General features: G+C 32.9%; 1 protein-coding gene across 14 annotated transcripts in view; it reads left to right on the forward strand.

Annotated features, from left to right (window-relative positions):
* Positions 1–25,623, forward strand: part of Slc4a10 (solute carrier family 4 member 10) — a 288,459-nt gene that overhangs the window by 146,224 nt on the left and 116,612 nt on the right. For all 14 annotated transcript variants that reach the window (XM_063259159.1, XM_063259164.1, XM_063259163.1 and 11 more), the window contains one exon: positions 9,433–9,579. In XM_063259159.1, the coding sequence (XP_063115229.1) occupies positions 9,433–9,579 (147 nt within the window). The remainder of the gene's footprint in view (positions 1–9,432; positions 9,580–25,623) is intronic.

Genomic DNA, 25,623 nt, shown 5'->3' on the forward strand with positions numbered 1-25,623 from the left:
TAGTTCTTAAGCATTATTATTAATCATGGTCACCAAATGTGTCTCTTTCCCTACTGCATTTTGTAAATATTCTTCACACATCAAAAGCTGTTTCAGCACTGATACTAATATATAATTAAAATATTTACAATAATTGTAAATCTCCTTGACATGATACTATCCATACAATTTAAATGTCAAAAATTTAGAATTTGTTAAAAAATTTGTGCTCAGAAAGCAGTATTACCCGAAATAAACCTTTTGCTTTTCTTTATGTAGAAATTGTATTTTCTTTGGAATAACATGCAAGTTTTTAACATAAAAGAGGAAAGGCCTTGGAGTTTTTCATGGTCCACTTTTATGATGGCTGTATTTTAATTCCATTTATTTCCCTCAGAATTCATTATGAATTCCATTTCAGCTTCCAGAAAATGGAATTTAATTTCTAACAGAGCCATTGAAGGGAGAAGTTTTGAATAAGGGTTCAAAGGCTTTCTTGAAGAAAGCAATTTAAATAAGATTTTACAAGATAAAAGAAAAGCATATTGTCATTTTTTTTAGTTTGAGCCTAAACTGGAGGAATTTTAATGCTGCATATAGATTGTTAATACACTCTAGTGTTCTATGTATATCACAAATATATTTTCTTTTGATAACACTTTTTATTCTTACTAATTTTTAAAAATAAGTTTGTATCTAAATGACAGTACTGTATTTTAAACTTGGTTTTTTAAAATATGACATAAAATCAGTTCTCATCACAGACTTTGGACAACTTAAGATATATTCATTTGAAAGTGTTCCCTTTTAAAAACTAAAATTTTAGCCTTTACTTATGAAATGAAAATTGCTCTATATAGTCTTGAAAATTGACTCAAAATTAGTAATTGTCAATTCATTTCAGAATAATAACATCATTAATTTCTTGAATTATTTGTTTTCTTAAGCAATATTTAATGAAAACTTCAATTATAGTAATAATGTGATAGGAAATATTGATAGTAATGTTATTTGTAATAGGCAATGTTACCTGTAATGAGGTATCTGGAAATGTATATACACTATTTTCCACAGTGTCTGAGGTGTTACCCTAATTCATTATAACAGTTATAACAGAAAACTTGAAAATATTGAGAAAAGCAATAAACCAATGAAATGGGGGCATAAAAATTTATTTCTCCCTTATTATAATAAACTGATATATAGGAGCCAATGAACTAATATGTATTAGTGTCTATTATGTAACAGACATTGTGTTTAACATTTTACATCTTTTATATTGTCTCATAATCTTTGTAAAAGTCTCTTAAATCTGCTAATAAATTTTAAATATCTACATTTATTTTGTGTTAAAAGTTAACATTAAGGGTTTTGGGTTAGAGATGAGCTGTTAATATTGCTTACAGTAATAACTACACTGGCAGGAAGGAAACCACAATTATGTACATAGGAAAGGGTCCCTGAAATGGGGAAGGCTGGAGTTTGTAAAGAAAGGTACGCAGCAGGCTTCTCCTGGGAGAGGGAGGGAAAGCTTATCTTCCCTTGTTGGGAGTATTTGAGGAAGAGAATGCAGTGTTCTCTAGTTTAAAACCACTGGAATGTAAATTGATACACTGGGTCCCGTCACATATTGCGATGTAAACATCTATTTCTTTCCGGGGCTTTCTGCTCCATCATGTCAAATTTTAATACAGATTCCAGTTTTTCTTGCTTTTAGATGTCATTCAGAAACATGAAAATATATTCTTTACAGTCCCATAGCCGTGAATCCTGGCAGTTTTAGTACTGTTGTTATTTGTTGAGATTGTGGCCATTAGCTTTACTTCTATCTCTTTCTTAATGTGTTTAAAAGCATAATGTATTATTTTGCAGGCTATCAAAATTGTTTTAAAATCATTTTATGCATCAAATTTTATTTATTCAATAAATACTTATTAAGCTTAAAAATTATGAAGTACTGGTGCAGGTACTAGAAATATATCTGAACAAATAAAGGTCCTTGCCTCTTATATTTTCTGGGTGAAACTAGAAATTAGGCACTAACATAGTAACGTGGTATTTAAATTCTATGATAATTATGCAAATAAAAGTATATTAGAATGAGGGATATTAAGGGTTCAGAGAAGTGGGGTATAAATAGATGTTCAGGGCAGGCTTCACTGAGAGCAATTATGAGCGTAGACTTGAGGCAGGTGAGGGGTTATCCAAATGGGAAGAATATTTCAGTGGAAATTTCTTAAGGTGTAGCGAGAATATCAAGGAGGCTGTGTTGTGGGAGTCAAGGACAGTGAGCTAAGATTTGTAGGATGGGAGAGAAAAAAGCTAAAAGGGGTAGAGCCCTGCAGATCATGGAGGAACTTGTAGAGCTTTAGAAAAACTTTGGCAACTTTTCTGAATGAAATAAACTAATGCTGGCAGTGGGGCGGTAGCAGAGGAAAAACAGGATCTAATTTTTATTTCAAGAGGATGATTCTGGGTGGTGCTGTTCTAGAGCAGAATACAAAGTGAAAGGCAGACTCATGAAAGGCTAATGCAGTAATTCAGGCTGGGTATGACTGTGCCCCTTGACACAGTGATGTAGAGAAACAAGAAGCAACCACTCCACTCTGAATACATGCTAAGATTTATCCTAACATAGTTCCTGCTAAAATGATTCCGTGTTCTTGGTCTGGGTCTAGGAAAATGTTTTGGCATCAAATGAGATTGTGGTAGGTAGCAGTTAATTGTAAGAGGCAAGGACGATGTTGGCTAGGATTGTAGTCTTCAACACATTGACTTTGACATGTTGATTAGACACATAGTTGATCAGATAATTGGATATACCTTGGAGTTAGAGAGACAGCTTAGACCTAGTGATGGAACAGTAGGAGCTGTCCGTATACATATTATATTTGGGGTCATTTAAATTTTGTAGGGCCTGAGGCTTGAGTAACTTTTAGGGTTCCCTAAAAGAAAATGAACCCAAAATTGGAATATATATCAGGTACAGAGGTAGATATTTATTTAAAATGAAAAAAAATTAAAATAAATACTTATTTGTTTGATAAATAGCACAAGATCACAAAATTTAGAAAGCTGTATCTTTTCAATTAACCTCATGGCCCGTATCTATGTAATATTTTTTCCTTACATTTATATCTCTTATGCCATTGATTATATGTTGTCTATTAAAATATGGAAAATGACTTAACCTTTCTCTATTATGAGTGATTAAAATTTTTTTATTAATGATGATCTAGAAAGCTTTCCTTCATTTTTACAATTTAGTTATAATTTGTAAAAATTTTCAAACTTGTTTTAAAATTTAATATAACTTCTACCAGACTTCATATATATGTATATATATATATATGAATATATATGAAAATTCTTCCAAATCTTATAGATCATATATATATGATCTATAAGATTTGGAAGAATTTTCTAGTAACTGACTTTTGGTTCTGTACAATTTAAACTATGCTTTTTTGCTGCTTGTGCTTCCAATGCTAGGAAGATTGTGATGCATCTTTGTATTTTGACACCAGCCCTATACCTTTGTGTTATAGTATCAGATGAGTTTGACACAGTGAATATCCCTATGTGCTGTTCCTGTTCTTGCAGAGCTAGCAATAACTTATTGCATACAGAAGTGACTGTGAATCAAAACCCTGAAACGTAACCTAATTGGAGATCTCTTCTTAGCTACTCAAAATATAAGTATATATTAAAGTGCCCTCAAAAGAAACAATGTTTTAAGCAGTTATGGTTAATGTGACTTGCTTAAATGTATTTTCCTAAAATATAAAAGCATAATACACACACGCACACATGTACACACACATACCCTACTTATTTTTAACTGGATCATGTGACACTGTGTCATGTGTTACCTTTCTAAAATGTGTAGCTTGTTGTACCATCTTTTCTCAGTCTAAATGCATACATTTATATCTGCTTTTATATTCAAAGCAGGAATCAATTGTTTTCTTAAAGAAAAGTTCTACTATTAAGATTAAGACTTCACATATTCTTGATCTTATGAGTTCTTTAGTGGGATTGAACGATATTTGAGGTCAGGATACCACCAGAAATAAATTCTAAAGAAAGGAGGTAGTATGACATATAAAGTTAGGGTGACAGAGGTGTTGCAGCTATTGCCTGTGAGAGGCCTAGGACCACAAGATCTTTGTAAGATAAAAATTCAAGGAACAGAAAAGCAGTGTCTCGAGAATCATTGCAAGTGCTTTGAAATCTCACAAATTAAGACAGGAAATATTGGAAAGCATGACTAAAGAGCTCAAATCTTTGATGAGTGGCAATTCCCTGGACCTTAGCAGATAAGAACAACCATGAAGCAAAATGTAAGGAGTGATAGACTCTAAATCTACCATGAGACCTCAGGGACAGTGGACAGAACTGGTCTGAAAATATTAGAGTGGAACAAAGGAAAACTTCACCTGTTCAAGTCATCCAAACAGTGGCAGGAGGAAAAGAAAGACACCTGTCTCTTTTTGGGTGAGAACATGGAGAGAAGTTGGAAAAGAAGGAGTGTCCTTCAGAGAAACAGGTTTTTGTTTGAATAAAAAAACCATAGGAAATAGATGGAGAACAGATTTTTTTTTGGCTCACAGGAAGCATTTTAGGATTTGGAAGGCAAAAGGAGAACACACATTATTTTTACTAGCTTGCAATTATATATATATTAAGTATCCTATAAAAATAATAAAACTTAACTGCCTTTCTTTTTATTTGGTAAAATGAAGGCATCAACTATAATCACTGTTACCAAATTTTCTGTGTGTCTTCTGTTCCCATAAAACTTGTCCACTTGTTTCTTTCTTCTCATATTTTTCTTCTTTATTATTTTGGTTTTCTTTTTATTATTTTCTGTCCATTTACATTTTGCTTACCTTTAATCTTTTCTGACCTTCTTTCCTTATGCTTTATCTTTTACTATTTCTCTCATCATTTTATTTTAAAATCACACTGCTTTACCTCCCTTTTATCCCTCACACTTTAGCTGTAGTTGGGAATGTGCAGTACGCAATCACAGAGGTAGTACTAATTTTGACAGGTTCTTTCTCTACCCTGAATAGAGAAAGCTGCATCAAGGAAGGAGTTACAGGAGGGCAGGCTATATTCCAGATCAGATGGAGAGTCTTTCCTCCGACCCGTGTTAACATTGCCTCCAGTCCTTTCAACACCTTCTTCCTCAACACTTCAGAGGTGGGAACTGATTACCGCCCGACACTCCTGTGCCCCTGCTCTGCTTACATTTAGGGGAGTTAAGCAGACCTGTCAGTTGTAGGACTGAAAACATGAAAAGTTTTTTCAATATCTTCTTTTATGAATCATAAAAAAAAACACTTTCTGAATGATATAGGCACTACTATTTTCATTTTGTTGATAAAGTAATTGAGAAAGAAAAAAGTAATTTTTTTCAAGGTTGCATAAATATACCTGTCAGAGACAAGATTTGCATGCAACCATTTGATTCAAACACTGAGATCATGTTTTTAAATTACTACTTTGTGTTTTCTTGCATAGCATGATGCCTTAGTAAATAAAATAATAAATAGGACCATATACACATAAATATTTTCCTTTAATTCCTTGTCTAAAATTGAGCCTTTCTTATTGATAAAAGGCCTTTTGTGCATTTTAATTATGTTTAAACTGTTGAAACAATGACCAATTTTCACTTATCTTCTTGGATACATGCTGAACAGAGACCTAAATATAGAAACTTTTTGAGTTTGTGGTTTTTGAGATAAATGTTCTATATTTATTTTTAGAATTATGCAATTGATATTTACACATGTAAGAATTAATCTCAAAAATGTTGTATATAATAAATATATATATATATATTCAGATTTTCTTCCAAGACTAGAATGCCATATACTTCCAATTTTGCTAGAATTTGGAAGTATTTTGACCTTTACACACAAAGATATTCTGTTTCTGATTTTTTCATAAAGAAAAAAATGACATAATTTAAGTGTAAACATACCTACTAAATAAGTCATTATTGTATAATTCATTTATTTTTTCTAAAGGAACACTTTCAGCTTAACTGATATTCATCAGATGTTTATGAAATCTTACAGCATTAATAATATGGTTTATGAAACAATATTACTACACTACAAAGATTTTGGCATAGGCATTCCCTTCTGTATTACCTATCTGAGGCTGCAGTAACAAAATGCCATAAGCCAGATGGGTTAAACAGCAGAAATTAAGTTTTCATTTTCTCAAAGTTTGGTGATATTATGTCTGAGATCAGGATGCTGTCAAAGTAGGTTGGGTTTGCAGCCTTTTCTGTTAAAACCCTTACCACATACTCACAGTATGTCAGTGTGCTCATACAATTCTCTCATATCCAATGTAATAGCTTACATAAATCTTCCCATATTTGTTTATACTTCTGATTTCTTATAAATAAATTTCTTTTTTAAAAAAATAATAGGCTTTACTTTTAGGAACAATTTTAGATTTACAATGAAACTTCACAGAAAATATGGAGAGTTTCTTTATATGCCCTCTCTTTAGTACACTGTTTCTCATATTATTAATGTTTTTACTAGTAGGGTACGTTTGTTACAGTTGAATCAATATTAATAGATTGTTATTAACTAAAGCCCATAGTATACATTAGCATTCACTTTGTGTTTCATAGTTCAGTGGGTCTGACAAATGTCTAATGACATGTATCCATTATTATAGTGCCAGACAGGAAAATTTAACATCCTTAAAAGTGCCCCATGCTCTCTTCCTTCATGCCTAAACTTTTCCCTGTACTTCTGGTATCTACTGGTATTTATTGCCTCTAGAGTTTTATCTTTTCCAGGATGTCAAATAGGGTCTCATAGGGCATGTAGCACTTTAAAACTATCTTTAACTTTTAATGATATCACTTAAGCTTCCTCTATGTGTTTTTGCAGCTGATAGTTCATTTATTTTTATTGTGGAGTAATAATTATATGGATGTATCTCAATTTATTCACTCATATGTTAAAGTGCCTCCTGATTTCTGATTTCTGACAGTTGTGAGTAAAATTACTGTAAGTATCTGTATGCAGATTTTTTGGTAGATGTAGGTTTTTAATTCAATTAGATAAAACTGAATAAATGCATTAAGCATTTAAATTAGATTTTACACAATGAGAATTTTAGATCAGAATTAGCTTCAGATCTTTTACTTTTCACAAAAAGTAGCTCAAAATACATCATAGACCTAATGTAAAGCACAAAATTATAAAGTTTCTGAAAGACAAAAGGAAAATTTAAGCGACCTTGGATTTTACCAGAGGCAGAGTGGTATGAATTAAATATTTATGTCTCCTTCAAAGTTCATTTGCTGAAGACCTAATCCTCAATATGATGGCATTTGGAAGTGAGAAGTAATTTGAGAAAGAATTGATTCATGGTGATAGAAACCTTGTGAATAGGGTCAGTGCCCTTAAAACAGAGGATATCTTTTTCTGCCACGTGAAGATACAGCAATAAAGCATTCATTTACAAGCCAGAAAAAGAGCCCTCTGCCTTGAACTTTCTGATCCTCTATAACTGGGAGAAATAAATTTATGTTGTCTAAGCTCTCCTATAGTGTTTTGTTATAGTAGCCTGAACTTATATCCAAAGATATAAGTTTGGATATATCATATCCAAAATTATACAAAGATCTCTTAAAATGGCAGAAAACAACAAAATTACAAAGCGGGAAAATACAAGGATACCTCACAAAAGAAGATGTATAGGTGGTAAATGAGCACATGATATGCAGTAACTTGTTTGCATGGCCTCTTACTAGAGCTTACCTTTATCCTGAAGGGTACATCTTCTGCATTTTTATAACTCTTCTTGCACACCCAGCTACAGTGCTACCTTTTTGCTTTCAGTGAAATCACCTTTCAGTCCTCTTTGGATGTTTAGCTATTGAAGTCTTTTGTCACCTAGTTTGTCAAGTTTCTTTATCTTAGATTCTGTAGTTAGCCATCCAGCTCAAGTCTTGCATTTGATATTCTGCCTTTCTCAAGTAATCTTTGCTAATTTCTGGTTCCATAGAACAGCATCAGGTCAAAAAGAAAAAAGAAAGAGAGAGAGAGAGACAGACAGACAAAGAGAAAGAGAGAACAAATGAGAGAGAGAGAGAGAGAGAGAGAGAGAGAGAGAAGAGAGAGAGAGAGAGAGAGAGAGAGAGACACACAACTGGAAAACATCTGGCTGTTTAGGGATGCAGAAACACAAAAAACTGTAGTGTATGAATTAATGTTAGAAGAAATAAACAGAGGACAGATATTGTTTGGAGCACTAAAAATTTTAGACATTTTATTTAAATATCTAAAGTATTTTTTAAATGTCTAGAGAATCAAAATTTTTATTCTATGGACAATAGAGAGTAATCAATAAATTTAAAGCAAGTGAATAATGTTAATTTTTTTAAAAGAAAGATATTAGTATTTAGGATAAATAAGAGCTGGGACAAGATTGAAGTTAGTTGAAAACAAAACAAACAAAAAACCAGTAAGGGGGATCTTTTAATAGTCTTGATGAGAAAAGATGAGCATCCAAACTAAGATAGTAACCATTGAGAATGCTTTTAAGAGTCATTTGGGAGTCAGGAACTGGTGATAAATTACATGAACTTTGAGAGGATTGGATAGATGGTACATTCACTGAGATATGCTAGGTAGCTGATACTTGGAGCACAAAGGAAAGGCAGAGTTTCAGAGACGTACTGAATGTGGCATGCCTGTAGGAAGAATGTCTACGTGAATATACATAGCACATAGGTGCAAATGTAGGTTGGCAGTCTAAGGGCAAATTCTGGCATCAATATATAGATCTTAGAGCCTGTAGCACAGTAGTTGAAATCAAGGGTCCAAAGACAGAGTCCTTCAGATCTCCAATTTTGAATGGATAAATAGTTTAAAAATCAGCAAACAATGTAATATGAATTAAACAAAGCATGAGGAGAAGGATGAGCAGAGAAAGTAAGGGAAAAGAGAGCTGTCAATGAGATCATGCACCACAGATGGAAGGGAATTTGACAAGTCAACATAAAATCTGTTTTATTAGAAATAGTGATTTTTTTGTAAACTTGACTTTGAAGGAAAGGTAATTGGTAATATAACATAGTTAAATATAGGAAGAAGGCAAAACAATATTTTTCTAATGAGAAGAGTGTAATTCAAATATGGTGCATAAATATAAATGATGACCTTTAATAAATTAATGATTATAAAATATAAAATAATTAGTACTATAAATGTTTATGATAGATTAGTGATATGCTTACTTAAGTATAATGGCAAAATATAGTGCCAAGTCCTAAGATTTACATGTCATAACAAAGCACTCAAAAACAACTTGCTGGATTGACTTGAGCTGTTTCCATTGATGTGTAAATCATATGCACTCTGAAATAATATGAAGTTTAATGTGTACATTTACTTCCTGATGAAGGTCATCGAACACTATTTATTGGAGTTCATGTGCCTCTGGGAGGAAGAAAAAGCCATCGACGTCACAGGCATCGTGGTCATAAACACAGAAAGAGAGACAGAGAGAGAGATTCTGGCTTAGAGGATGGAAGAGAGTCACCTTCTTTTGGTAAGCATCATTCTTGTTTTCATTAAATATAACATACTTCTGTAATTCATAATCATTAGTAATACCTGATACTCCTAAAATTGTAAAATTTTGGGCAGATAGGGAGAAGAGAAAGAGAGAAAGTTTGATTTTTGTTTTTCATTATGAATTTGCTTTGTGAAATTGAAAATTGATTTAGTTTCACAGTTAAATAGTAAAGATGAGTTGTACATGCTTTTGCTAATTTAAATAAACAATAGTCTTTGCTTTAAGTAGTTTAAAAAGTCCAAGGAAAATCCCTTATATTAAGTTTCTATTGATACTATTGCTGATGCAGTCCACATTTCACTTTGATTTTGAATGTTCTATTTACAAAAAGTGTATATGGAAAACCACAATATGTATTTTTGTTGTTTTTACTAATTCCTGAATATCATGAGAACAATATACATGATATAACGAAGGATCTAGCTTTCTGCTCCTTGACTTTATTGTTCTCATGATATTCAGGAATTAGTAAAAACAACAAAATACATATTGTGGTATTCCATATACACTTTTTGTAAATAGAACATTCCTATATTCAACTAAATTTGCTCACCTATTCATTCATAATTTTTCTATCCCAGGTCACTAATCTGCTCACCTAGATCTCTGACAATAGCTTCTCTCTATCTTGGTTTCTTGTGTGATTGTTTGACTTCTCTACTCTTTAAAATAAGTTATTGGTTTTTTCTGTCTCTTACACTATTCTGATTTTATAAACAGTCATTTCATTAACAATTTGCTGGTGTTCTAAGATTGTTGGGCCTTTATTCAGGTTTATTCATACCTTCACACCTCCCACCTTTTAAAAACCACACTTTCATTGAGGTTCCTCCGTGTCCCTGCTTTGCCCTTGCCTTGTCAAGTAGACACAATGTGCTGCAAATAGGCATTCAACAGGCAGATTGCAATCATTATAAATTCACGACCCAAGTGAATCTTCCATTTCCCAGCAGTCCCTTTGTTTTTATGTGATTCTTTCTCAACCTTATCATTCTATGAAATCTTACTTTTTCAGCATCACTCAATAGGCTTTCTACTAAAAGAGAAAATATGTCCTCCAAAAGAACTCTTAATTTTCCTTCTATTCATATATAGGTCTATTTGCCAATATCTCAAAAATCTTCTATGTTTTCTTAATAAATCAATAGCTATTTTGTATTATTTTACATCGTTACTGGAAATATACACAATTAATAAATGAATGGATATGTTACTTTCAGATGGATTGTTCTTACCACCTTGTAAAACACGATAGAATCTCTCCAATTTTAAACAGTTCCTCAAGTCCACATTCTTCCTTTAGTCATTTAGATATAAAGTAATTTAAAGGCATATACACGTTAATGAAGGAAGTAACAACTTCATTTTAAAAATTTTATAGGTTTTTAAATTCAATATCCATTTTTATTAAGTGTTGCAGAGAAATCTAATTTCTACATTTTTAAAGATTTATATTTTTTCCTCTCCATGGGAACACCTGGCCTGTCCTTGCAGGCTTGGGTTGCCTTGGACTGCTGCTGCTCAGCCTGCCCTTTGGCTGGGAACATATGGGAGGCCCCAGCAGGTCTGGGTCACCTTGGATTGCTGCTGCTGGGCCCACCCCTTGACTGGGAATGCCTGGGACACCCATGGCATGAATTAAACATCTTGGACTGCTGCTGCTGGCCTATCCCTTAGGGAACCCACCTGCCTCCTGGATTTAGTATTGCAGTTGATCTTTGGATCCAGCACCTGTTCCCAGAACCTTAGACTACAGTGGATTACCGTGCAGGCTGGATGGGAGACTCAGGAACCCTTCACCCAAATAGAAGACCTCAGCAGACTCCAGTCAGTGTGGTGAGTTTTCCCCTAAAAAAGAAGTTTGCAGTGGGTAAATAGGAGCAAAAGTGAAACTCCCTCCAATTGTAAGACCTTAATGAACCTGGCACAAGAGTGGGTAATCCCTCCTCCACACAGAGAACATCAGACAGGTTAAGGAGTGTGCCAATAAGGCCTCCAGCAACTTGGAAAAAATTAAAAGAGCTTATGAGACTCCCAGTGACACCGTAGGGCCTCAGCTGACACAAGCACTACAGACTGGGATATCTGGTGACTTGCAACACCCTGAAGACATAGCAACAGCAAGAACTAAGACTTGACCTACATCAATACTTCTAGGCTAGTTACCCCAGAAAGAATATAGGACTCACCCAACAGGCCCTGTTCGAGGAATTCAGGTGACTGGATCTCTTCTTCATTGTGATACCCAGCAATTGGACAAACATCAACCACATAGTAGGACCTTAAAATTCATACTACAGACAGTTGAGACTTTTGGGATTGAAAAACCAAATATTTACCCAAAAGGTGAAAATGACAAAACAAAAAGGCAAAATGCAATCTCAAACATCTAGTTCATCAGGAGCAAGTACAGGTGACCTTGAAATAGAAGACTTCAAAAGTAACACATCAGGAATCTCTGAAAAGACAGCAAAAGAAGTAAAGAAATAAATTGATGAGGCTACAGAGGAAGTCAAATTAGAAATAATGTCTTATGTAAAGACAGAAATAACAACCTTAGTAAATAAGTTGCTTAACATAGTTAGAGAAGAAATAGATGAAAAAATAATACAAGAGCATGGGAAATTGATTGAAACTTTGAATGAACAATGCAGAAAACAAGCAGAATCCACGAAAGAAATTCAGAGATATCTAAGAAGCAAAATTCTGTTGAAAGCTGGCAAAACCATTTAAATGAAGCTGAGGATAGAATTTCAGACCTTGAAGACAGGGTCACTGATAGTGATCATGAAAGGTAGAACTTATAAAAACAATAAGGCAGTATGAAATGACAATCCAGCAGCTTCAAGACAATGCCAAGAGAAACAATATAAGACTAATAGGGATCAGTGAAAATGCAGCAGTCAATGCAAACGACATAACTAAACTATTCAAAGAAGTAATAGCAGAAAATTTCCCACACATAGGGAAAAAAAATTGATATACAATAAATGAGGAATACAGAATGCCAAACAGTCACAATCAACAGAAATCTATACCCAGATATGTAATAATTAAGATCCCAGACATACAACATAAAAACAGAATACTAAAAGCTGTTAGAGAAAAGACACAACTCACCTGTCAAGGAAAGCCTGTTAGAATCATGGCAGACTTTTCAGCACAAACCTTCAAGTTAAGACAAGCTTGGAGTGAAGTATTTCAAGTCCTAAAAAAAACCACTTTCAACTCAGACTGATGTACCCAGAAAAACTATCTTTCAAATTTAATGGAGAAACAAGATACTTCCATGACAAAGAACAACTGAAGGAATTTATGTCCACCACACCAACCCTAGAAAGAGTACTGAAAGACATGCTAGATAGAGATGAAAATGACCACAATCTCCAGATCAACAACAGAAAGAAACCACCGGGTTGGACAAAAAAATTAAACAAGAGAGAAAAGCAGGAAACCAACAATAGGAAACATGGCAAACATGGCAAAGTCAAGCCAGTACATATCAGTTATGTTCATAAATGTAAATGGGTTCAATTCACCTTTCAAAAGAAACAGGTTGACAGGATGGATCAAGAAACAGGATCCCACAATATGCTGTATACAATAAACACATCTCACTCAAAAGAAACTCATAGATTAGAAGTCAAAGGATGGAAAACAGTATTCCATGCAACAAGAACCCAGAAAAAAGCAGAGGTAGCTATTCTGTTTGTAGACAAAGTGAACTTCAAACCTAAAATATTAAAAGAGATAAAGAAGGTCACTACATACTTGTAAGTAGAAAACTACAAGAGGAAGAACTAACAATTATAAATATATTTGCACCAAATACAGGAGCACCCAACTACATAAGACAAATACTAATGGACATGAAAAACCAAATGTGCAAGAACACAGTTGTAGTAGGAAACCTTAACACTTCACTGTCACAAAGAGATAGATCAACTAGACAAAAAGTAAGCAAAGAAATAACAGAAATGAATCATACCTGTGAGTCATTGGACTTAATGGATGTTTACAGAGTGTTTCACCCAATAACATCAGAATATATATTTTTCTCAGATGCACATGGGACATTCCCCAAAATAGATGACATATTAACCCATAAAACATTCTTATTGCAAAGGGAGAAAATTATCCCATGCATAATATCTGATCATACTGCACTAAAATTGGAAATCAATGGCTAAAATCCCTGCAAAACCTGCATAAATGCATGGAAATTAAATAACAACCTTTTGAATAACCCGTGGGTTACAGATGAAATTAAAGAAGAAATAAAACAATACCTACAATACAATGAAAATGCAGATACAACATATCGCAATCTATGGGATGCAATGAAAGCAGTCCTAAGAAGGAAATATGTAGCAATAAATAGTCACATCAAGAAAATGGAATGGACACAAATAAATAGTCTAATGCTACATTTCAAGCTTCTAGAAAAAGGAAGAGCAAGTCAAACCCAAAGCTCATAGAAGAGAGAAAACTATAAAGATTAGAGCAGAAATTAATGCAATAGAAACTAAAAACAAACAAACAAACAAAAAAAAAACCCAAAAGAACTGATGAATCAATCAATGAGCAGGTTTTTTAGAGAATAAACAAAATTGATAAATCCCCAGCCAACCTTATCAAGAAAAAGAAAGAAAAACTCTAATCCACATAATAAGGACTGAAAACAGGGAAATTACTACAGATCCTGTGGAAATTCAAAAGATCATGAACACCTATCTCTACTCATATAGGGTGGAAAACAGAGGAAATGGATAGGCTTCTAGGAACATATGAACTACCAAAGCTCAATCAAGAAGATATAGCAATTCTGAATAATCCAGTATCAGCCACTGAAATAAAAAATGTGATTAAAAACTTACCAACAAAGAAAAGCCCAGATCCTGATGGACTCATGGCTGAATTCTGCAAGAGATTTACAGAAGGTTTAATGCCAATACTCCTTAAAATTTTCAATGAAATTGAAAGGGAAGCAGTCCTCCCTAACTCATTCTTGGAGGCGAGTATCACTGATACCAAAACCAGAGAAAGACTCAACCAAAAAAAAAAAAATCTATAGATCAATCTCACTAATGAACATTGATGCAAAGATTCTCAATAAAATATTGGCAAATAGAATGCAACAAGTCATCAAGAAGATTATATACCACGACTAGGTGGGATTTATTGCAGGAATGCAGGGATGGTTCAACATATGCAAATCAATAAATGTAATACACCACATCAACAGAGCCAAAAATAAAAATCATATATTCATCTCAATAGATGCAGAAAAAGCTTTTGATAAAGTCCAACATCTTTTCATGATTAAAAAAAACCCTACAGAAAGAAACTTGAAATAGATGGTATGAACCGCAATCTCATAAAGGCGATCTATGACAAAACAACTGCCAACATTATAGTAAATGGACAAAAACTGAAAGCCTTCACTCTAAAATCAGGAACAAGACAAGGATGTCTACTATTACCATTCCTATTCAATATAGTTCAGGAAATATTAGCCAGAGCAATCAGACAAGAGGGAGAAATAAAAAGAATAGAAATAGGAAAAGAAGTAAAATTTTCATTATTTGCAGGTGATGTGATACATAGAAGACCCCAAAAACTTCATTAAAAGACTACTAGAGTTAATAAGCAAATTCAGCAGCATAGCTGGATACAAAGTCAGACTCAAAAATCAGTAGCATTCCTGTACACAAACAAAAAACTCCATGAGACAGTAATTATGGAAATATTGCCTTAAACAATAGCACCTAAAAAATGAAATACCTAGGAATCAGCCTAACCAAGAATGTAAAAGACCTATATGCTGAAAATTATGCTACACTAAAAAGGAGATTGAAGAGGATATTAGAAAATGGAAGGCTATTCCTTGCTCTTGGCTAGAAAGAACCAACATTGTGAAAATGGCCATACTCCCAAAACTGTTATACAGGTTTAACGCAATTCCAATCAAAATACCATCAACATATCTAGAGAAAACATTCCTAAAATTCATTTGGAAACAGAAGAAACCTAGAATAGCATAGACAATTCTGGGCAACAAAGGCAAGACAGGGGGCATCTCAATTCCTGACTTAGAACTATACTACAAAGCCACAGAAATAAAATCAGCATGGTACTACAAAGAAATAGACCTGAGGATCAACAGAACAGATTAGAAGATGTAAACACTACTACAAAGACACTCAGCCACCTTATATTTGACAAAGGAACTAAACATGTTCACTGGAAAAAAGATAACCTCTTTAATAAATGGTGTTAGAAAAATTTGCTTTCCACATGCTGAAGACTACAAATAGACCCATGCTTATCAGCATACACTAAACTAAAGTAAAAAATGGATCAAGGATCCAAAAATTGTAACAGAAACTCTGAATCTAATGGAGGACAAGGTAGGTAAAAATCTTGTACACATAGATATAGGGAGAGAATTCATGAATAAAATGCAAACTGCACAGGAAATACTCCAAAGAATCAACAACTGGGATCTCATATTAATGAAGAGTTTTGCACTTCAAAAAATCACCAACAGAATGAAAAAAAAAAACCTCACAGAATGGGAAAGAATTGTAGCCAACAGTCCCTCAGACAAATGACTTATATCCAGAACATATAAAGAACTGAAAAATATCAAGCCCCCAAATTCAAAGACCCCCTCCAAAAATGGGCATCTGAGATGAACACATACTTCTCAGATGAAGATATACAAATGGAAAATAAATATACGAGGAAATGGTCACCATCACTGGTCATTCGAGAAATGCAAATTAAAACAGCATTGAGATTTCATCTCATCCGGGAAAGAATGGCTGCCATCAAGAAAACAACTGATAACAAATGTTGGCGATTATGTGGGGAAAAAGGAACACTTTTATACTGTTCATGGAGTGCAGACTGGTACAACCACTGTGGAAATCAGTATGGAGCTTCCTCAAAAGACTAGGATTGGAAGTTCCATTCAATCCAGCTATTTCCCTCCTGAGTATTTTCCCAGAAAAATTGAAAAGGTCATGTCACAATGATATATGTTTACCATGTTCATAGCAGCACAATTTGTGATAGCTAAATCTTGGAAACAACCAAGATGCCTGTCAACTGTTGAGTGGATGAAAAAAATGTATTTTTATAAATGGAATACTATAGAGCTATAAAAAGGATGCTCTTGAGGCCTTTATAGGTAAATAAAGGCAACTTGAGAATATCCTCATTAGTGAAATAAACAAGACTCACATTAGTAAATATCACATTGTCTCCTTTGTATATAAATAATAAGAACTGACAGAATAATGGGATCCAAAAAGTATAATCGATATTGTAAAATTGAAAGGGAAGGAAAATGCTCTAAAGGATATAACGATATGTACAATGTGTAAGATAGATGATCATATTTCTAAATTTCTATTAGATCATTGAACAGAAGAGAGATTGCATTGTCAATTTTGAGTGGCTAGCCACTATTTATGTTTTAATTTTTTTAACTATAACAACCATTAAGATGACAATATGTAGTATATCAACTAGTGATTTTATGATGTTAATTTTTTAAAATTCTGTATTCTACTTTTTTCTCATATTTTGTTTTTTAAAAAATTTTCTTATTTCTTTAAATAAAGTTTTAAAAATTCAAAAAGATTAATATCTTTTAAATCTGAACGTTTATACATTTTCTTCTGTGTTCTCTTAGATAAGACAACTTACTGAGAGACATCTAATGGTAAAAGCATTCACAATCTGTACACCTTGATATTTTTATATATAAGGAACATTTTCCTATTATGTCTGATTCTATTCCATTTACTCTGATCTCTTCACTGAGAATATTATAATCTGTATATTTGGATTTCCAAAGTCTGCTCTTTGAACTTTTCCTCCATTAAAGTTACTCTTTCATATTACATTTTTAATTATTTGCAATATTAGTTGTGCAATTTATTACTTCTATGATAGATTTTAATTTTGCTGCTACACTTTTACTTTTCTTGAATTTGTTTCTTGTCTTACTTCCCTTATATTTCCTTCTGTCTTTTCTTAATTACTTTTTTTTTCTACTTGATAGGATCTATGCTTTATAGGTCTACTGAGGATCCCCAGCTGAACGTGTCCTTTTTGTATTTAAATAACTTTCAGACCTATGATCTTCTTTGGTCTGATAAGATTATTGATTTGTGTTTTTTATAGATTCCTGACATTTCTGTTTTTGCTTATTTTTAAACGAGGCAAGATATATCTGTGCTATATTTGTCTAACTGGGTCTTATGGTTGCCTAAGAAGCTGATACAGTAAGTTCTTTGTGTTCATTATTGTCTAGAGTTATTGTTATTGAACTTCTCCAAATACATGTACTTCTGCCAGGGGGAGAATGATTATTGGAGTAGTACATAAGAGAAAGTACTCTGGGTACCCTGGCCATGAATGACTGAAGGACAGTTCAATTTTCTGTGAGTCCTTGGGCAGAGAGTGAAGGATATATAATCTCTTGCACAGTCAGGTATTTTCTATTTAATGAAATAGAATTTGGGGTTACAGTAGATAGTTGGGCAGAATTTTTCTTAGCCAAGTTTCCCTTCAGTATAGTTAGTAAAGACTACCTGTTAAGACTCTAAGAATGGTTTACCTTTGGATTAAGCTTTAATGGTGACTCGTCATTATTTCTAGTGTTTGAGAAAATTTATTAACATCATCATGCAATTGTTTTGTGAACAAGTTATGTTTATCACTATTTGCTCATTTCCTCTGTCTCTACCTTCTTTTTATTTTTTTTCTTCTGAGGCTTGATGCATTATGTTAGTCTTATGATTTTGATCAAGAATGTCCCCCAAAGGCCTCTTGCTGTTGTAGGGGCTCTTTTGAGAGGTAATTGAATCCCGAGGGAGATATAGCTAGCTTGCTAGTAGAAGGTGAGGCCTAGTCTGACAAGGTACATCACTGGGATCGTGATATACGTGGAAGGGTATATTTCCCCTCTGGCTCCTCTCTTGTTTTGTTTCCAGGTTACAATGAGGTGAGCAAATTTCCTCCCATATTCCCCTTGGCCATGCCGTCCTGCCTTGGAGCTAGCAGACTATAGACTAATTGTGAGCCAAAATGAACCTTTCCTTTTTTAAGTTGTGAGTATCTGATACTGTGTTCCATGTAGGAGAAAAGTGACTAATACTGTTTTTCTAGGACAGTCATTCTAGATACTAAATGTACTTGAGAATGCTCAAAGCATATTAATGCTCAAGCCTCGTGATAATCCAATCTTTATGCTTGCAGCCCAATCATGGGTATTTAGAAAAAGAAGTATCCCAGATGATTCTACTGTGCAGCATGGTTGAGAGCTACTGTTCTAGAAACTTTGCTGTTCCATGTATGGTCCATGCACCAGAAATACTAACATCATATTTGAGCTTGTTAGAAATATGGAATTTTAGGTTCCAACCCAGACCTCTTCTTGAATCCAAATATCCTGAGGTAATATATATTTTATATATATATATTGACTTCCATATATATATATATATATATATATATATATATATATATGGAAGGCAATATATATTTGGCAGGCAATATTCTAGAACAATATTTGTCAAATCATATTCTACATTAGAATATGTCAAGGACCTTTAAATAAAGATACTGATGATGGATCCTACCTTCAAAGACTTTTGTTTAGTATATCTTGGGTGTTTCCCTAGACAATAGTATTTAAAATAATAGTCCCAGATGGTTTTAATATGTAGAACCACTGGTCCTGAAAAAATTCTCACTATTCTTTTGATGAAAGTTGGAAATAATTCGAGTGACCCAGATTCTATCCTTTAATGTGTCAGCCACTATTTTTGGATATGAACAACCTCCTTTATCCTCTAAGTATCTATCATTTATTATAATCTAACTAAGTGTCTCTGTTGATGTTAAATTTAAGATCTGTTTTATCAGAGACAAATTTTTGGCACCTCACTGGTTTCTAAGCAGTATGAAAAACATTTTCATTTTACAGTTTCTTTAGGGATAATCATTTGCCTTAATGCTTATCCTATAATCATTTCAGTTACCTTGACAATCAAATACTCATTCATATGTGGAGACTGAAATCAAATTTTATGCATCATCTGTGATAATTAATCTTGTCAGCTTGATTTGCTCAGGAGCCTCCCAGGAGACTGGGGTGTTTGTGTGGATCATGGAAGTGTGACCTTTGGTACTATATCTGGTCTCTGGACTTTTTTTCTCTGGCACTGTTTCCCTGCTCTGCTTCCTAGCACTATGAACTAAGCAGTTTCATTCCACCCATGCCCTTTCACCATCATCTTGTACCTTAGAATGGCCAGTCATGGCCTGAATCCTCTCAAACTATGAGCAAAATAACCCTTTTTCCTGTAAGTAGTGTATGTCGGGTATGTGGTCCCAGTGATGAAAACAGACCAATGTACTACCTCTCTTGATTTTGGATTTGATAACCTGAATAGTGAGGACTGTGAGATTTCCATACTGAGAGCAATATCTTACCACTTAATAAGTACTTACTTTACTTGGAAGAATTCTAAATCAATTTTTGAAAAGATCTTGTCATGGATGTCTCTAAATTTTAGAATTTAACTTCCAAAGAGATTTAGGATAAAGGAGAATTCTTGGGATCCTCATGTCTTTCTGCTGAGAATTTGGAGATTTTATGTTATAGACTGGAGTGTGGGTCTATGAAGATATGGAATAATTTGGTCACAAATTTGTGGAACAGACAGATTTAACAAAAAGTCTTTGAAGAAATGTTTGTGTTTTGACATTCTAAAAAGTCATTGGGTCATGTATAGAGCAAATATATGAACAGTATCTACAGAGTTCTATTTTATTATATGACCCAATCATGTAATACAGTACTGTTGGGAGCCTGGTTATGTTAGTGCTAGATTTAAGTAAAAGAAAAAGGCTGTTTTTTAATAGGTAAATGAGATTATATTTGTGTCACAGATAAGAAATGACTGGTTCAAGTTCATTAGATCCAATGGTTGGAATATGATTTGTAGGTTAGTTCAAAGCTAGACCGGTCTTTTGGTTGGGTAGTAGTGGTAGTGATGATGTTTGATTATACAAAACTTTGGAAACCTGAAAATAAGTTCATTTTGATGCTCTTAATTAATAAATGCAAGGATTTGCAAAACAACTAGATAATGGATAGTTAATTCTCCTTTCTACTGCAAAAAAATTCTCCAGTAAACGAAAACTGCTAAAACTTTGCATCTTGTTGTTTTTAACGTCATTTTAACTTACCTTATTTGAAATTGTATTTTCAAGTGAGAGCATATATGAAATTTTAAAAATGATCATACTGAAGCATAATCATAAGGTCAGTGAAAATCAAGATAATGAGTAAAACTCAGAGCAATTTAAGATTGAATTTTCTCTTCACCTTCCCAGCAAAGAGTGTTACAAGAAAGATGGTAAAATTATGCCAAGTACAATTAGTTAACCTATAAATAGTAGAAATAAATCTAAAAAACACTGACTGTTAAACTGGTGTTTAAAATATGGCCAAAGGCACTGTACTGGCACAACCTTGAAATTAGACACTGGTTTCTCTATGCTTAGATCCTAAATTGTGCAAATACTTCAGCAGAAATTAAGCAAGTTTGGAAAAGAACAATTTTTTGATAAGCAATAACTTTTTGTTCCTGTTTTAACTCCCGATCTGGTGATATGCAAGAGTGCCAAAATGTTTTACTTAAATTCATTTTATTGTACAGTGTAAGACTAGTACTCACAAGTGTTAAAACAGAAATATAAACACACAATGCACTGAATTATGATTCAGCAACATCTGTGTCACCACCACCTGGGGTAGCATTTCAGAATCCCTTCTGTGCTTAATCTCAGTCACTATTTTTCCTCCTCCTCAAAAGGATCTCTGGTCTGTATTTTTATACAGGTTGGTTCTTTTTTTTTTTCTTTTTAAGCTTTATATAGATGAAATCATCCAAGAGACATTTACTGCTCAATATTGTATTTGTGGAGTTCACCATTGTTTTGGATACAGCCTTAGCTTATTTGCTTTAATTATTGTATAGTATGTTAATGTGCTATATGCCATACATGAAATTTATAGCATATGCAATTAGGAGCTACTATGAGTAAGCCTGTAGTGAATATTTTTATGTGTTTTTGGTCCACCTATAAATTTCTTAGATGTAGGAATGAAATTACTTATTACAGATTCATATATTATGCATATTTTCAATATTAATGGATAAAACCAAAGAGTTTTTCAAAATTGGAAAACTTTGCAACAGAGAATGTAAGCTTATGTAAAAATGCAAAGATGTTTTACATCTTTACTAACATTTGGTAATTTCATATTTGCTTATAGAAACATAATGGCTCTTTAATGCTATTCATCTTGTAAGACGTATAATGAAAATTCATTGTTTTTAATTTGTATTGCTTGATTGCCATTGAATGTGAGCAGCATTGCATGTGCTCTTTGGGCATTTTGATAATATATATATTATCATATATATATATGATAATATATCATATATTGAACTCAAGACCTTGCATTTGCCAGGCAGGTGCTTATGCTGCTGTGCTAAACCTCCCACTCTAATTTTGATATAACTTTATATAAAGTACTTAAAGGTGTACTTTTTAATTGATTTTTCTTATGGATTTATAGACTTTTTATATTATAATGAATCTAAGTCATTTGTTGATTTTACATAGCCCAAATGCCTTTTCACAATTGTGGCTAATGTTTTCAGTCTCTTAAAGATCATTTTGATGTGTCCGAATATTAGAGAAATGACTGATAAGAAGCTAGACCTTAAAGCAAATCTCTCTGTTATCATTTTATTTCCACTATCCATTTTAGTAAACATAGCAGGAGACCTTTGTCTTGATTTATCATATGCTTGTGATGTATTGTCTGTTACTATCACAAAAATATATGGTAGTAATACATTAACTTAAAGAATACTTTATGATTTGGATAGTACTGCAATTTATGATATATGCCATAATATTTTAAGCAGTTTAGTTTCAAGAGACAGAAAAATATGCATGGAATGATCCTTATTGGCTGTATTTAAATATAATTTAAGTCTCAAAATATAATCTAACTCTGTTAAAAATGTTAGCAGAAGGATTGTGAGTAGAGTTTTATGAACATAGCCTAATACCTAGGGAGTTGTTTTTGTTTTAAAGAATGAAAACATAGAGACAAGTTAACATAAGCTGTTTGAACTCAAGTATAAATATCTCCTATAGTTGAACATATTACCTTACTTTAATAGTTAATTATTTCTTGTACCATTGCTGTTACCATTGTGTCTTAGAGAAGTCATTTGCTATCTGGTGCTATATCACACACTGTTAAAACATCTTTATTCATTATTGTGAAGGTGTTATTTCCTCAAGTTTATTTTATGGCAAGGGTTTTAAAGATAGGCAGTAAGTAACCTAGGGTTTATAAGCGGAAACACTAATAAGTCTTAAACAGCCTACATAAGGCTCTGGTTACTTAGTATGTGAATAATTAAAGTAATATGAGTAACATCATTAATAATGCAAAGATAAAAAGTTTCTTAAAGAACTTTTAAATTTCCATTTATGATTCTACTACTGGCTTTTCTCTAGCAATATAATTATTTAAATTGTATTTTTATTACCATTTCTTGAAAATACAGACTATAATTCAAGTGAAAATATGATTTTGTGGTTATAAGAGTAATACATGTAGCTTGGAATTCCAGTACGATATAGAATTAGGCTAACCAGGTTAGGCTTACTCTGTTCTCTAGAACATCTGATATTGAATTCTCTTTCTTTTTAAAGTCCTTTTTGCTTTGTTTTCTGCAATACTACTCTCCCAATCAGATGTAAGCTCCATAAGGGCAGAGATGTTGTATTTATATGTATCTTATTCAATCCTTATGACAGTACCTGAAAAAAGGAAGGTGGTCGTTAAACATTTGTTCAATATTGATACTCTTACATATCTCCCTATTTCTTATCTGATTCTTTTGTTAACTCTTGTTTCTTTTCCCAAATTTTAACCCTATTATTTCTCCAGTGTTTGAGCTTTCTTTTTATTATTCAGTTTTCAGTTATTATAATCTATATACTTATAATATATACTTGCATAATACTTATATGTTAGTTAAATGCCACCTATATGCTCCTTTCTGTCCTCTCCCAGAATCCAGTCTTGAATCTTTAATTGCCTTGTGACCTTCACTTGTTTGTCTCAAGGTTGTCTCAAGGTTCTCTCCAATTCAGCATACTCAAAATTGTCTTTTGAATATTCAGCCTATAATACTAGCTCCTATACTGAAAACTGTGAGTTGATGGCATTTATTATTTTCTTATTCTCTCTTCAAGTTTTAAATCTCTGCATTTCTTGCAGTTAAATGTGTGTCATCATTATAACCATCACCAGTACCACTCCCATCAATATCAGTCGCTATGTTATATAATGCTCTATATTTTGGATAGTGTTTCTGCATCCATAATTTCTCCTCTTGAGATGTGGTTCTACTTATTTCTAGGAGACTAATCTCAGCATGTGGAAACAGAAAGAACCCAACAACAGTGGTTTGTCTAGTCACTTCTGCCGGGGCTCACACTTAGGTTAACCCTAACTCTGATATCCCAGCACTCTGTGTGATTTTTTCCTCTTTCTGGTAACTATATTTCTATCATATAACCAAGTTTATCCTTAATGAAATATTCATTTGTATTCCAGTTTTACTATTACAGAACCAGTTTGCTTATTTGGACTTAGGCTGATTACTTGGTACAACCTAGTCTGACAAACCTCGTTATTGGACTTTAGTTCTTGGAAAACAGTATTCAAAATTCATCTGATGTTTCTCTCGTGAAATGGTTTACTGACTTCAGATCTTCATCTTGAACTTCAGTTTCTGAAATGTTCTCTTACATTATCCTGTTTTTAAATCCATTGCCTAAACTGAAACATTAGTAATGTTTTCAGTTATCTTGGATCTTTTTCATCACTTACAGTAAAAATGTATGTTCCTAATGCTAATGTGACTTGACTTCCTTCTTCCTTCTTCCTGTGAAAACCCCTTTCTATAGTAATTTTCATTTATTTTTGCTGTTCTTTATTCTTATAGCATAAGTACCAGATAAATTAGTACTTAGTTCATGATCATCTTTTTTATTATTTACTAGTATGTATTCATCTTATATCCCAAACAGATTTTAAACAATTCAAGAGAAGTAATTGTGCAGTAGTCCTTAAAAGAACTGAAATATATACTTAATACCTACAACCAGTGAATTGACTGAGCAAAACACAACCACACTGAACAGTGGAGTAATATAAAGACACTGCTTTGTTTACTCAGTAGATCCAATAATAAGAAGTAAGCCTCACTTTCCTTGTTTTATTGCAACTTCTTTGCTTTCCACCATTTAACAAATTCTGTAGGCCTAGGGTCTTCTTGGTTAATCAGATAGTAAAATTGTTCTGCAGTCTTGTAACATCTCAATGACTGATTCATATAAATTATTTCACTTTGTTTTTTATATTATTTTTACTGGCTATATTCCACTTGAGAAGTATGAAGGGAATGTTTATTCATGTTGTAAAAATACATTGAGAACATTTTGCTTGTTTTCTATATTTCTGTGTTTAAAATATGCATTTAAAAATTGGCATAAGTATGCTAAAAGCTCTGAAAATGTATACTCCCAAGCAATGAATATTATAAAAACAAAATAACAACAAATCCAGAGCAGTTAAATTGAGATAGGCTAAAGGTACTTTTCTCCTTATTTTAATAACACTTACCCTTATCTAACTTGCTTTTTTTGGTTTTCTTCATCAGTATATTTAATGATGTTTCTCATACAGTTAATATTGAATATTAACACAAACATTTGAATCATTATTTTACTATAGACATATAAATATCTATGTTGTATTCAGTCTAATAATAAAAATTGGTTGTCATATTGACTATATTTATTCTGAACTTCTGGATACTTCTTAAGTAGGTA

This window comes from Cavia porcellus, unplaced genomic scaffold, assembly GCF_034190915.1.
Source record: "Cavia porcellus strain 051 isolate PalLab524CR breed Dunkin Hartley unplaced genomic scaffold, mCavPor4.1 scaffold_12, whole genome shotgun sequence".
Lineage (NCBI taxonomy): Eukaryota > Metazoa > Chordata > Mammalia > Rodentia > Caviidae > Cavia > Cavia porcellus.